This window comes from Lepidochelys kempii, chromosome 8, assembly GCF_965140285.1.
Source record: "Lepidochelys kempii isolate rLepKem1 chromosome 8, rLepKem1.hap1, whole genome shotgun sequence".
In the NCBI taxonomy this organism is placed as follows: domain Eukaryota; kingdom Metazoa; phylum Chordata; order Testudines; family Cheloniidae; genus Lepidochelys; species Lepidochelys kempii.
Window position 1 is genome coordinate 88565570 of NC_136387.1, and position 13128 is coordinate 88578697.

Here is a 13128-nt window from a genome sequence, read left to right on the forward strand (position 1 = left end):
CACAGACCCTGCTTACCCTGTGGTGCTGTATGGTAACCAGAGCTGAAGCAGCTCTCTGTAGTGCCAAGGCCCCTCACCCCCAAGCCCAGGTTCTCCTGCACATAAACCTGTTCCTCCTCCATCCCTCTGCACATCCCTCACTAAATCTCTCACCCCTCAAAGCCCCACCAACTTGTCTGCCCTCCCACATTTCTCTCAGAGCCCACCCCTCACAGCCCTGTTTGGCTCTCCATGGTCGCTGAAGGAACTAGTGTGTCAGGAAGGCAGGAGGCATTGGGAAAGAGAAGTAGCTGAAGTAACTGGACAGGTCTGTTAGTTCACAGTGTAGCCCAACTAGATAATCACAAATCAGGGAAATAACTGAGTATGAGAGAAGTTTGGAGAAAATTCAGTTGTTCCCTGAAGTTAGTCTAAGATTTGGACACTAAACTCAATAATTAAACTGGAAAACAAAGGGAATTTCACTTCTGGTATAAGTGAAAATCACAATCTTCACTCTGGAGTTGCTACCAACTCCCTGTAAGACATGAATATATATTTGCGCATCCTTCAGAATTATTCACTCAATTAAAAGTTCTGCTCTGAATTTAGAAACCTCAATAATTGTATACAAAGACAATCCATTAAAAAAATATTTTAATAAGCTTTTCCAGAATTGCAGACAGGGAATGGGGAAAGGACAAGGGAATTACTAACAGTGCAAAATTACTATGCGTGAAAAAAAATGTATAAAAACTAATTTGTAAATTTTTAATTTTTTTTTCAAAATATCACTTTAAATCTTTTATAAAGCCCAAAGGTTAGTTCTGTTGAACTGAATTTTTGATTCAGGCTGCACTCTTAAAGCACTTCATGAACCAGGACACCTGATCCAGCTGGATACATCATGACAGTGCTTGAAAAATATACTAAGTGTTACACATAAGCTGCTGTCTTTCAATGCAGTTTGGAAGCTGGTTCAAATATTCCTTGGTTCCAAACTGTGCTGAATGTTTCTGAAATGAATCAAAGTTACTATATTACTAGAATTTTACATAGTGCTAGCAGTGCAATGACTTATCAAATTATAGTGGCTGCATTTTGAAGAACATGAACCAAATATTGTATAAAACACCTGCATAAAACAAAACGCAAATTATAATTAAATACTTCTTTAAGAACAGCTGAGCATTACATATTATATGATTATGGAATGTCAGATCTCTTTAGGCATACCATAAAAAGATTAAAAACAAATCAACATTTCTGAAAATGTACACAGTGCCATATTTTATACACAAGCCTGAGACAATTTACTTATAAACTCTCCTATAAAATGTTTTTGCAAGTATTTCCACTTGCAAACAAAAATGCATACAAATAATACATTGAAAATAGGATTCTGATTAAAGAGGTAAAGATTTTTAGAAGCACTGCACTACCTTCGTTCTGAAACTTTCTAAATACCATCTCTGACATAAGACTTGATACTTTGGATTTCTGTTAAACCAAATTTTAAAATTGACAATGACCTCCTCTTAAAACAATCACTCCACAAGATTAATGCAGGCCATAAATTAAACACTCTCTTGATTATGTCTCTCTGTATAAACTGTTATCTAGTTTCAGTTACAAGAATGTCAATGCCCTAATGTCAGCTGAACTAGTTAAAACAGATCACTTAACGCGTCTGAGAAAAATGGGCTAATTTCACACCCCGCATAATTAAGTCAATGGAGTTACACAGGTCTGAATTTGGCTCAGCGTTTCTATCTCTGCCTCATGATCATTTGTGAAAAGCAAAAACTGAAAGGGGAAGGGGGAAAAAAAAATTGTGTTTTTGTAAGTCAATGTGATAATCAAATTAGTTTGAAAATTATGGTCATGTGGTTTCAAAGTAAAGCTCTGAAGACGCGTATAAATTTTTGAAGACCTGCAGAAATAACCAAGTTAAAAAAAAAGGTAACAGTATATTTGTGAAAGCACAGAAGTAGAAGACAAGAGTTTATAAATTAGACAATCAGGGCAATGTTTCCTGTGGGTTTCTTTACACTATTTTGTGTAGCTGTGGCTAAAAAGCACTGGTACTGTAAACTTTGTAAACTTTCTACTTCACAGACCTAACCCCCCACCTCAACAAAATTTCAAACATTTATTGGGAAAGCTACAACCAACAGATTTAGCATTTCCCTCCCTTGATAAAGGTTTTCCTTTCTAGCACAATCTCTTAAAAACAGATACCAACGTTACTATCGCCTCTTACATATATACATGTATATATGTTTCCATACATGCTGTGCCAACTATGTACATAGATGCTGTTTCTGCACCTGCTGAAGTAGTCAATAATCTGAATCCCAACATTTCACAGAGATGCAAGATCAGGCCCACAGTTACCAGCTGTGCATTAAATTCCTAACTTATGCAACCAGAGTCACTTGACCCATTTCCTACCCCTTCTGTGGTCACTGAAATGCACAAGATTATTAAAAATCATGAATAATCTAATGCCTGAACTTGGCTAATGAATTTTTAACATATTTAAGGATTTGGCTGAAATTAAGCTTTTGTCTGACCTCAAAAATAAAATTTGAAAATGTATAATAAAAGAAAAAGTTTGTGCAATAAAAGCATCATGCTTAACTCCAAAATTCTCAAAATCACTATTTGTCCTTGGACAGAAATTTGAGAAGTCAGATTCTCATAATTATGTGACTGCTTTAACCACCCTATTTTAACCTTTAACAATTTTAATGTTTACAGTTTTCTGAGAAGAAAATATGACTTAGTAATAACTACATAAACACTTAAAAATTTGTTTTTAGTATGTTTTGTTTTTTAAGAAAAAGACTTTAGCAAAATAAAAATGAAGCTGACATTAGACTCAGAATATCTATTTTCTCATAAAAGTTTACCAATTGTACAAGTTAAGAAAATTATACAAGCTTTTGTTTTAAGAAAGGACAGCTCAATCAAGACATAAGTACTGTAAAATCTTTCAAAGGCTACAAAGAAATCTGGAAAAATACAGAACGTATTTCTTTAGCCCAGATAAGAATATGGAAGACATCATTGATGTCAACAATTTTACATATACAAACCTGACTTGGTTTATTTTTTAAAAACTTCTATATATAAAAATAATCGTGCTCATAACTTTCAGGATTCATAGGAGTTCCTTAATTGTATACCACTTCTCTTCATCTAGACTGAAAATCTCTACACCTGCTCCTCCACTGTGTCTTGGAATTATAATTTCATACTAACTACTAGTGACATTGAGATTTGAATCAGCTCTCCTCTTTAAAAAAATGTAATTTGTACAGTAGAACTATATCTACAAACAATTTGAAGAATGTGTATAAGAGAAATTTCCTTTATAAATTAAGCAGGAAATGTGTTTACCATATAAAACAAGTTTATGGATTCATTTCTCGAACACCTTAAAATACCTAAATACTGCCAGAACAGTAATAGTTCTGTGAAACAAAATATTCCAGTTCTGCATTTCAGGTCTGAAAAAAACAGCAGAACTTCAGAGCCAACTCAAAGGTGAAAGAAAAATCTCAGATTGCTTCAAGGAGTTTGATTTTGTAAGGTAACCCATCAACCCTGAAAATTTTAGGCACCCCAGAATTTACTCCAAGGAATAAAGTCAGTTCTCATATTCAATCATCCAAAGTCTCTAGTTCTTCAAACTTCACATGTGATATTGCTTCTTGAAAATACTCTGAGGAACCTGGACTTTCTTTTCCATTGCTGTTGATTCTTCTCCTCTTTGCAGGTCTTTCATTTTTTTCTTCAAAATCATTTTCATTTCTTGCAGCTGAATGAGCAAGTTTAGGGTCAATGGAAAGGTTTTCAGTTTCATATCCATTTGTGTCCAGATCTGTGTGAGGTGTTTTCTTACCACCTGTAGGTCCATTCACATGCAATCCTTCAATTTTTACTTCATCTTTACTCGATATCTCACCTGGACCATTAGTGGATACACCTGCATTACAGAAGAAATATGAACTAGACATTTAAGCAATTTCTATCAATACAGTAGACCCTTAGGTCCATAAAACCAAAAAGCCAATCTTCGGTATAAGTATCTTCATCATGTGACATCTCAAATTTACTGCCATTCCAGGAGATCCATCCCTGAAACTATGGAAAGCTGTAGCTCAGATCCAGACACAACAACATCCTATAGAATACAGCAGTACCACAGTCTTGCTGGATAATCAAACTACAGCTTTTACAGTCAATCTAGTTCAGATACATATGCCTAAGGTACCACAGATTTCTCAGTCCTATTATAAGGTTCATGCCTATATCAACCTGAGAAGAGTTAACTGAATAGTTTTCCTCCAGGATACAGCACCCATTCTAAAGCATAAGGAGAGTTTCCTCCTCAAAAACCCAAATTGTTACTTTTTCTAAATAGTATAAGATGAAAGCAATAAATGGAAACTGATCTACCATGAAGATAGTGTCAAGTTTCTGTGTCTAAGCTACAGTGACTGGCAGTTGAGAAAAATATACTCCTAACCCAGCCTGGAGGTTTCACAGACTTTCAGGTCCATCTCACGTGCAATAAAGGAGCTGTTTCTTTTCCACAATCCTACTGTAATTTTTCTCTCTACACCTCAACATTACTTAGCAAGAGATGATTGATAGCTTGTGTTCTTTAACTTTCAAAGTTGCTTAATGCATTTTTTTTAAGGTATTAGAAAATTTTAAACATTTGTCATTGATACTCCTTAATTAAAAATGATCTAATTAAAATGCTCTTCTACACTGAAGAGTGCCTAACAATGAGAGCATGGGGTTCATGTTTATTGTGTCCCATGGAGTTCCAAATCAAACAGGCGCAGTTTACAAACAATTTTTCCCCCCTAATTGCCAAACTTGAAACTTCAGCTTGAACTCTAGGAATCGAACCGGATTCTTCTCTTCTTGCACAGCACCCTGGTAACAGAGGTTATGCAGGCCAAACTATGCCCTCAGATGCTGGGTGCAACATATTTTCTCCAAATTATGTCTTCAGTAACATCAATTAAAACCTCCATCTTCACTGAGTTTGACTGGCCCCGGATTTGGAAGTTAGTAACTATTTCTGCTGGTGCACCATGATGAACAGAAGCCAGCTCCATCAGACAGTTGTACTGACTCAGCAGAGTTAACAAGAGCACAAGCTGATTTCTGTTTGTAACCTCAGCAGCTATGACTGCCACATGGGGGGAGAGGATCTGTGTAAGGTTGGACATATGACCAGGGAAGAGTATAAAAATATTGCTCGGGCATGTAGGAATGATATCAGGAGGGCCAAATCGCACCTGGAGCTGCAGCTAGCGAGAGATGTCAAGAGTAACAAGAAGGGTTTCTTCAGGTATGTTGGCAACAAGAAGAAAGCCAAGGAAAGTGTGGGCCCCTTAATGAATGAGGGAGGCAACCTAGTGACAGAGGATGTGGAAAAAGCTAATGTACTCAATGCTTTTTTTGCCTCTGTTTTCACTAAGAAGGTCAGCTCCCAGACTGCTGCGCTGGGCATCACAAAATGGGGAAGAGATGGCCAGCCCTCTGTGGAGATAGAGGTGGTTAGGGACTATTTAGAAAAGCTGGACGTGCACAAGTCCATGGGGCCGGACGAGTTGCATCCGAGAGTGCTGAAGGAATTGGCGGCTGTGATTGCAGAGCCATTGGCTATTATCTTTGAAAACTCGTGGCGAACCGGGGAAGTCCCGGATGACTGGAAAAAGGCTAATGTAGTGCCAATCTTTAAAAAAGGGAAGAAGGAGGATCCTGGGAACTACAGGCCAGTCAGCCTCACCTCAGTCCCTGGAAAAATCATGGAGCAGGTCCTCAAAGAATCAATCCTGAAGCACTTGCATGAGAGGAAAGTGATCAGGAACAGCCAGCATGGATTCACCAAGGGAAGGTCATGCCTGACTAATCTAATCGCCTTTTATGATGAGATTACTGGTTCTGTGGATGAAGGGAAAGCAGTGGATGTATTGTTTCTTGACTTTAGCAAAGCTTTTGACACGGTCTCCCACAGTATTCTTGTCAGCAAGTTAAGGAAGTATGGGCTGGATGAATGCACTATAAGGTGGGTAGAAAGCTGGCTAGATTGTCGGGCTCAACGGGTAGTGATCAATGGCTCCATGTCTAGTTGGCAGCCGGTATCAAGTGGAGTACCCCAAGGGTCAGTCCTGGGGCCAGTTTTGTTTAATATCTTCATAAATGATCTGGAGGATGGTGTGGATTGCACTCTCAGCAAATTTGTGGATGATACTAAACTGGGAGGAGTGGTAGATACGCTGGAGGGGAGGGATAGGATACAGACGGACATAGACAAATTGGAGGATTGGGCCAAAAGAAATCTGATGAGGTTCAATAAGGATAAGTGCAGGGTCCTGCACTTAGGACGGAAGAACCCAATGCACAGCTACAGACTAGGGACCGAATGGCTAGGCAGCAGTTCTGCGGAAAAGGACCTAGGGGTGACAGTGGACGAGAAGCTGGATATGAGTCAGCAGTGTGCCCTTGTTGCCAAGAAGGCCAATGGCATTTTGGGATGTATAAGTAGGGGCATAGCGAGCAGATCGAGGGACGTGATCGTTCCCCTCTATTCGACATTGGTGAGGCCTCATCTGGAGTACTGTGTCCAGTTTTGGGTCCCACACTTCAAGAAGGATGTGGATAAATTGGAGAGAGTCCAGCGAAGGGCAACAAAAATGATTAGGGGACTGGAACACATGACTTATGAGGAGAGGCTGAGGGAGCTGGGATTGTTTAGCCTGCAGAAGAGAAGAATGAGGGGGGATTTGATAGCTGCTTTCAACTACCTGAAAGGGAGTTCCAAAGAGGATGGCTCTAGACTGTTCTCAATGGTAGCAGATGACAGAACGAGGAGTAATGGTCTCAAGTTGCAGTGGGGGAGGTTTAGATTGGATATTAGGAAAAACTTTTTCACTAAGAGGGTGGTGAAACACTGGAATGCGTTGCCTAGGGAGGTGGTGGAATCTCCTTCCTTGGAGGTTTTTAAGGTCAGGCTTGACAAAGCCCTGGCTGGGATGATTTAGCTGGGAGTTGGTCCTGCTTCGGGCAGGGGGTTGGACTAGATGACCTTCTGGGGCCCCTTCCAACCCTGATATTCTATGATTCTATGAATAACAAGGTGCCATTCTCACATATTTAAAAGATTTAAAGCGGCACATTAAACTCTTCTTCCTCTGAAGAAATGCTGCTTACTTCAATTCGCAGGTGAGTTAAAAATCAAACCTACAAGAACCAGAGCTGCTTAGTTTCTACTTTTATTCTGCCTTAAAAAAAGGTTATTTCCTTATGCAAATGAAATTTGTCTGGGAAAAGCGAGAAGCTTTTTCCAACAAAATTATCAAAAGTAAAATACTCGTATCTCGATATATGACAGGATCTAGGGCGCCAGCAGAGTTCATAAACTCTGTAGTCATACAGAAAAACATTTACCTCAATAATTGTGTGAAACCTGGCAAACGTGAAATTGAATAGTTCTACAGTATTCTGTATATAAATGTCTAAAACACATCTTCTCTGTTTAGCTGTCACTTGTTAAAAGGTCATCCACTGAGCTCAGCCATTATATTCATTATGCATAAAACCCACTGTGAATAGGGGTTCTGCAAATTTTAATCTTACAGGACTTCAGGCTTTACAGTTTGATGACAAGAATTTGACTGATTCAACTTTGTAACAGGAGATGTCGTCATGTTTAGGAATCAAATAATAGCATATGCATCAGGAGAATTTAAATCCTTTCAGTGCTAGCTCACAAGTACAGCTAACCTCTGGAATGCTACCAATATAAACAGCAACTACGCATGTCTCTACCTCCCCATCCAACTTCCTGTGCAGCATGTTGGTCAACTTAAGGCTTCCCTCCAGATTCAATGGTCAATATGATTTGGCCTCCTGCACACACATCTTCCTTCCTCCTGCTGGTGCCGTCACTTCCAAACATTTGGAGAGGACTGTTCCACATCCTCCTCCACCCTCAGTTGTCTTCCCTTTGGACATCTGTCTATAACCCTCTTCCTCTTGCTGCTGCCAGCTCTCCAACACCCAAATCCTGGTAAGTACAGCAGATGAGTTAACTCTGCTTCTGATGCGTCACCTGAAGCAAGCACTGGAGAAGCATTAACTTGTAACATCCATTGACTTTAAAGTCAATGGAACTACTTAGTTAAGCACCTGCACAGATGCAGGTAGGACTGAATCTGAAAAGGCTAAAACACTGAAGAGGAAGAAGGTTAAACTTGCCAAACATTTTGTATTGAAATTTATGTGCAAATAATGGTCTTTTAATTTTGTAATTTACCGCAGATACCTTGCCAGAACCCCTTGGAAAGAAGATATTTCAAGGGTTCTTGCTATGCTCATTAAAAAAATTCTGTTTACAACTTTTCAGCCCATTTCCAAGATTGCTATGATGTGGCAACTTCTTTTAGAAGTGAGGAAGATGGGGGTGAAAAACCACCAGTTTACACGTACCATTTTGATTACTGTTGCTAGTTGTGCTGTCCTCCCTCTCAGACTGGCTGGTGCTGCTGTTGGAGGTTGTAGGGGGTGGGGACGGAGCTCGACTGGAAGCAGCACTTTCGCTTTCATCTAAAAGACGGTCCATGTAATCCCTACAAACACACACCACATTCAGCATTGGCTTGGCTTTTTAGAAGTTGGTTGTGTGTGTAAAATAGTGTGTACACACACACCTTTTTTATATCTACTTCAAGTATTTAGATGGTACTTTATACAGTCAGTTAACATTATAATCACTTTATACTAATTTTTATCCTCCTGTTATTTGTCCATGGCAAATAAGGGGCCATGCATAACCTTGTGTACAGGGAGTCCCTGATGGGAGGCTGGCATACAGGGGAGGGAATACTGAGGAATGCAAGGAGCTCCTGGCAGTGTGCAAAATGCGCTCAACATACAGAAGCAACAAAAAGTGCGACCATCAAGTCAAATGCTGAAAATAGTTACCTGCAAACATTTAAAATGTGAACAAACAGGCTATTTTTTCTCTGAATATTCAGGTGAACAAGTTTATTGGCATGAATGTTTGCCAAAACAACAAATTGGAAAAAACTACTGCAGAATACTTGCAGAAAGCCAAATTAAAATTTGTGATTGTGATGCATTTGCATAAAACATCCACCAATGAATGTAGCTATAGAAATTGTGATCTGTTCAGACAATGCACAATCAGAAAACAGGCTAAATTAAATTAATTGTTCAATGTAAATACTTAGCCTTAATACTAACAGGTGTTCTATTTTAGCAATTACACTGCATGGAACTCATTGCATCTCTTCTCCCTTGGCCACTCTCCTACTGGAAACTGAAATTATGGAGTAATCAACTTCTTACTCTATTTTAAAAGAGAGCAATATTAAGAAAAGACTAGAAATCTGACATGTATGTAAGAAAAAATAGCACAGCTTACGTTACACCAGGATGAAGATTGTACTTCTTTTTCCCAAATCGGGTCTGCTGTGCAAAGAAGTCATACCGCTCTGATTTTTTCCACATGTAATAAAATGCTACACACTCGCCAACTGATCTGGTTCGTACCTGTGAAAAAGGTGCCACACAAAATATTGATGAATACAAATGTATTTTCTGCTAGAGACCATGAGACACATATACTATACTTTGAGAGATTCTGCTTGCCCAGAGCAGAAACTCAAAGCGTACTACGAATGATTCCCTTAAGATTTTTCATCTTAATATGATGAGTAACAGGGTGACATGATAAAGGTATATAAAGTAATAAACGGTACAGAGAAGGTAGATGGAGAACGTTTGTTCTCCTGGTCTCTGAAAACAAGAACAAGGAGAGGTTCAATGAAATTAAAAGGTGAGAAATTCAAAACCAAATGAAAACCTTTTCACACAGTGTATAATTAAAAACCGTGTAATTTACTGACACAAGAACTTGTTGAGGCCAAGAAATTAACATGATTCACAATGGAATTAGACATTTATATGATATCAGAAATACCCAGCATTGTTATAGTTCATGACAAAAGTTTTAGAAGGGATATTTAAACCTCATGTTTCAGGGCTTAAGCCCATCTCTACCTATTAGACATTAGGATGAGAGCTACCAGGATAGGGGTGTGGAAAGCAGATTATCCCACATCTGCCTATAGGAGGGATTTTACACTTTCCTTGGCAGCATCTAGTGCTGGCCACTGTCAGACAGGATACTGAATCAAACCAGAGGTCCATCTAGCCCCGTATGGCAATTCTTATATACATGTGATATACCTTTTTTAGCATAATTCAGAAATATTCTGGAAGTTACTTTTCCATAATTCAGAAATATTCTGGAAGTTACTTTACTAAAGCTAAATGCCAAATCCTGATTTTGATCAATTAAAAAGGAGCAAGTTAAACAGGGAAGGCGGGCTTCCCAAACATATGCCTTTGTATTCAAACATTAATTCATAATGGGAGAAAATTTCTGTGCATGTCCATATCCACACATTTCAATGACTAGTTTAGCTCAAGAAAACACAAGTGGCAAGGGTTCAGGTGGAAATGGACACACCATGAGCAAAATCATGGCATACTACCAGTCATGCAACTATCATGCAAATAGAGGCTAAGTATCTACGTGGGGAATGAATATTTAATAACGGGCTCTTTAATCTACCAGAGAAAGGTATAACATGATCCAATGGCTGGATGCTGAAGCTAAACAAATTCAGCCAGAAATAAGGTGTAAATTTTTGACAGTGAGGGTAATTAACCATTGGAACAGTTTAACAAGGATTGTGGTGGATTCTTCATCATTAACAATTTTTATATCAAGATTGAATGTTTTTCTAAAAGATATACCTCTAGGAATTATTTTGGGGAAGTTCTATGGTCTGTGATATACCAGAAGTCAGATCAGATGATCAAAATGGTCCCTTCTGGCCTTGGCATCTATTTCAAATAGCAGAGTACTTTATTGCAGCACTGAGCTGGAATAAGTCCAGTGGTGACAGGAGGTGGGTGCTGCAGGAAGAGCACTCACAAGTGACCAGGGGAAGCATCAGGAGCATGCTAACACAGAGGATGCCTCAAGTCTTGACTCTATTAAAGGGAATGATTTGTGAAGCAGGTTTGATGCCCTGAGGTATGGCAGTGGGAACAACTTTTCGGAACCTGGAGCAGATGATGTAATACTTCAAATGCTCATTTGACTTCACATTTTATACCAGCTGAGGATCTGCCCTAGAGATTGCAGGTGGGGTGGGCAAAAAATATAATGGAAAACTATAGAAAGCAGATTCTGAAGTTCCCCTTTTATGGGTTTTACATGTGCTCTGACTGAGACACCTCTGGACAAAAAGCAAAAACACCATTGGGCCAGTATTCCTGCAGATAGCCAATATGAATTTTTGTTGCATACTAGGGGGAGACTCCACCTATATTTTATTTCCCAGTGGATTCTGGGAAAAAGCTTTCATTACCCTCTAACTTATACTTGCTTAGGGCTCTGAACAAAGCATACAGTCAAATCTTGAACTCAACTGCAAAATGTCCAGGTATTCAATCAGTGGAGAAACTCAATTATTACAATATGAAAATTCCTATTAACATTCCTGTAACAACCTTGGTTGTAGCATTTCCGAAGATGCCTACCACCCTCTACAGAATCTTTAAGTCTATTTAACAAGATAATACATTCTGACCAGTTAAGCATTAAGTGATATTGACGATAAACTTTTTGTAAACAGACCTATTTAAGGCCTTGCACAATGAAAACTCAGCATTTCAGAATGGTTTTCCCACATCCCATACAATGCCAGCTAACTCTTGAAGCTAATCAGAACACCCTCCTGTGATAGATCAAGTGAAAGAAGGATATGTAAGTTCAGTGACTAGTGGGGAGGGAAAAAAAACAAAAAACAAAAACTGATTTGGAAGGAAGCCAAAAGATATTACAATATCTTTTCAGCTACAAAGAAAAGTAGGAAAATAACTACCATTTTTAAAATCAATCATCCTTACCTTGTTTGCTTGAATCAAATGAAAATCCTTTCCATAGGCCTTCAGTCCTTGTTCAAAATTCCTACATTCTTCCTCTGTCCAAACAGCTAACTCTTCTGAAATTAGAAACACAATACAAAAAACATACTTTAAAGTGACAGTATAATGATAACAAATGGAAACTCAGGATTCTGATACAAAAAACACTCTGTATTTAAGTTTCTTGATCATAAGATGATTAAAGGAGAACAGCCTTCAGAAATTCTAATTATTAGTGTGAAAATCAGAAAGAATCTGTTCCAGTCTGAAAGTGGAAAAGTGACCATTTGCTAACAGTTGTCAGCAATGGATCCTCAGCTGATACTGAATATCATTTAACTACTGGAACAGATGGGACAAAAACCATTTAAACACAGTCAGGACCACTGATACTAAGGAAATTTTTCAAAACTTAAAAATGAAAAATTTCAACACAAATACTGGTTCAGCTCCAGTGCTGTGAGCAACATTGAAAGCCCTAGTGTTGACAGCCAGCTGGCTGCTGCTCCCATTTTAAGCACTGTCATCTACATTTACTCAGATCAGGCCTAATCAACATGATGCAGGTTAAAATGGCTGTGCAGCCAACGGGCTGCCTACATTACAGCTACGAATACGATGAACTGGTATTAGAAATCATTGAGAACATTTTGAAAAATATTTCTAGCACAGACAGGGCCTCATATGAAGAGACAGGGCCATCCCTAGGGGAGTGAGGGGCCCGGGGCGGAAGTGATGTCACTTCCAGGACCAACTGCACTGGGGGCAGGTAGGGAAGGCAAACACCCAGATGTGGACCCGCTCACACTCCACGCCCTCCCACCGCCAGGGCCCCACTTCAGCAGCGCCGCTGGTGGGACCACACCGCCCGCCTTCCCGGGGCTGGGAAGGCAGTGCTGTGCACTCTCCCTCCAAGTGCTCCAGGGCGCACGTTCTCCCTTGGGTGGAAGGGGCAGGGCTGGGGGTAGCCTCCCTCAGCCAATGGTTCACTCCCCCCCACACACACACAATCGCACTGGCCAGTGGGGCCCCCCAAAGCACAGGGCCTGGAGCAGTCACCCCGATTCGCCACCCCCTAGGGACAGCTCTGTG

At 39.5% G+C, this 13128-nt stretch overlaps 1 protein-coding gene across 12 annotated transcripts in view; it reads right to left on the minus strand.

Moving 5' to 3' along the window:
- Positions 1 to 619: 619 nt before the first annotated feature.
- The window catches only part of MIER1 (MIER1 transcriptional regulator), a 62707-nt gene continuing 50198 nt past the window's right edge, over positions 620 to 13128 (minus strand). For all 12 annotated transcript variants that reach the window (XM_073357419.2, XM_073357417.2, XM_073357421.1 and 9 more), the window contains 4 exons: positions 12019 to 12113; positions 9458 to 9585; positions 8500 to 8639; positions 620 to 3973 (listed from right to left, as the gene is read on the minus strand). In XM_073357419.2, the coding sequence (XP_073213520.1) occupies positions 3648 to 3973; positions 8500 to 8639; positions 9458 to 9585; positions 12019 to 12113 (689 nt within the window). In that variant the 3' untranslated portion in view covers positions 620 to 3647. The remainder of the gene's footprint in view (positions 3974 to 8499; positions 8640 to 9457; positions 9586 to 12018; positions 12114 to 13128) is intronic.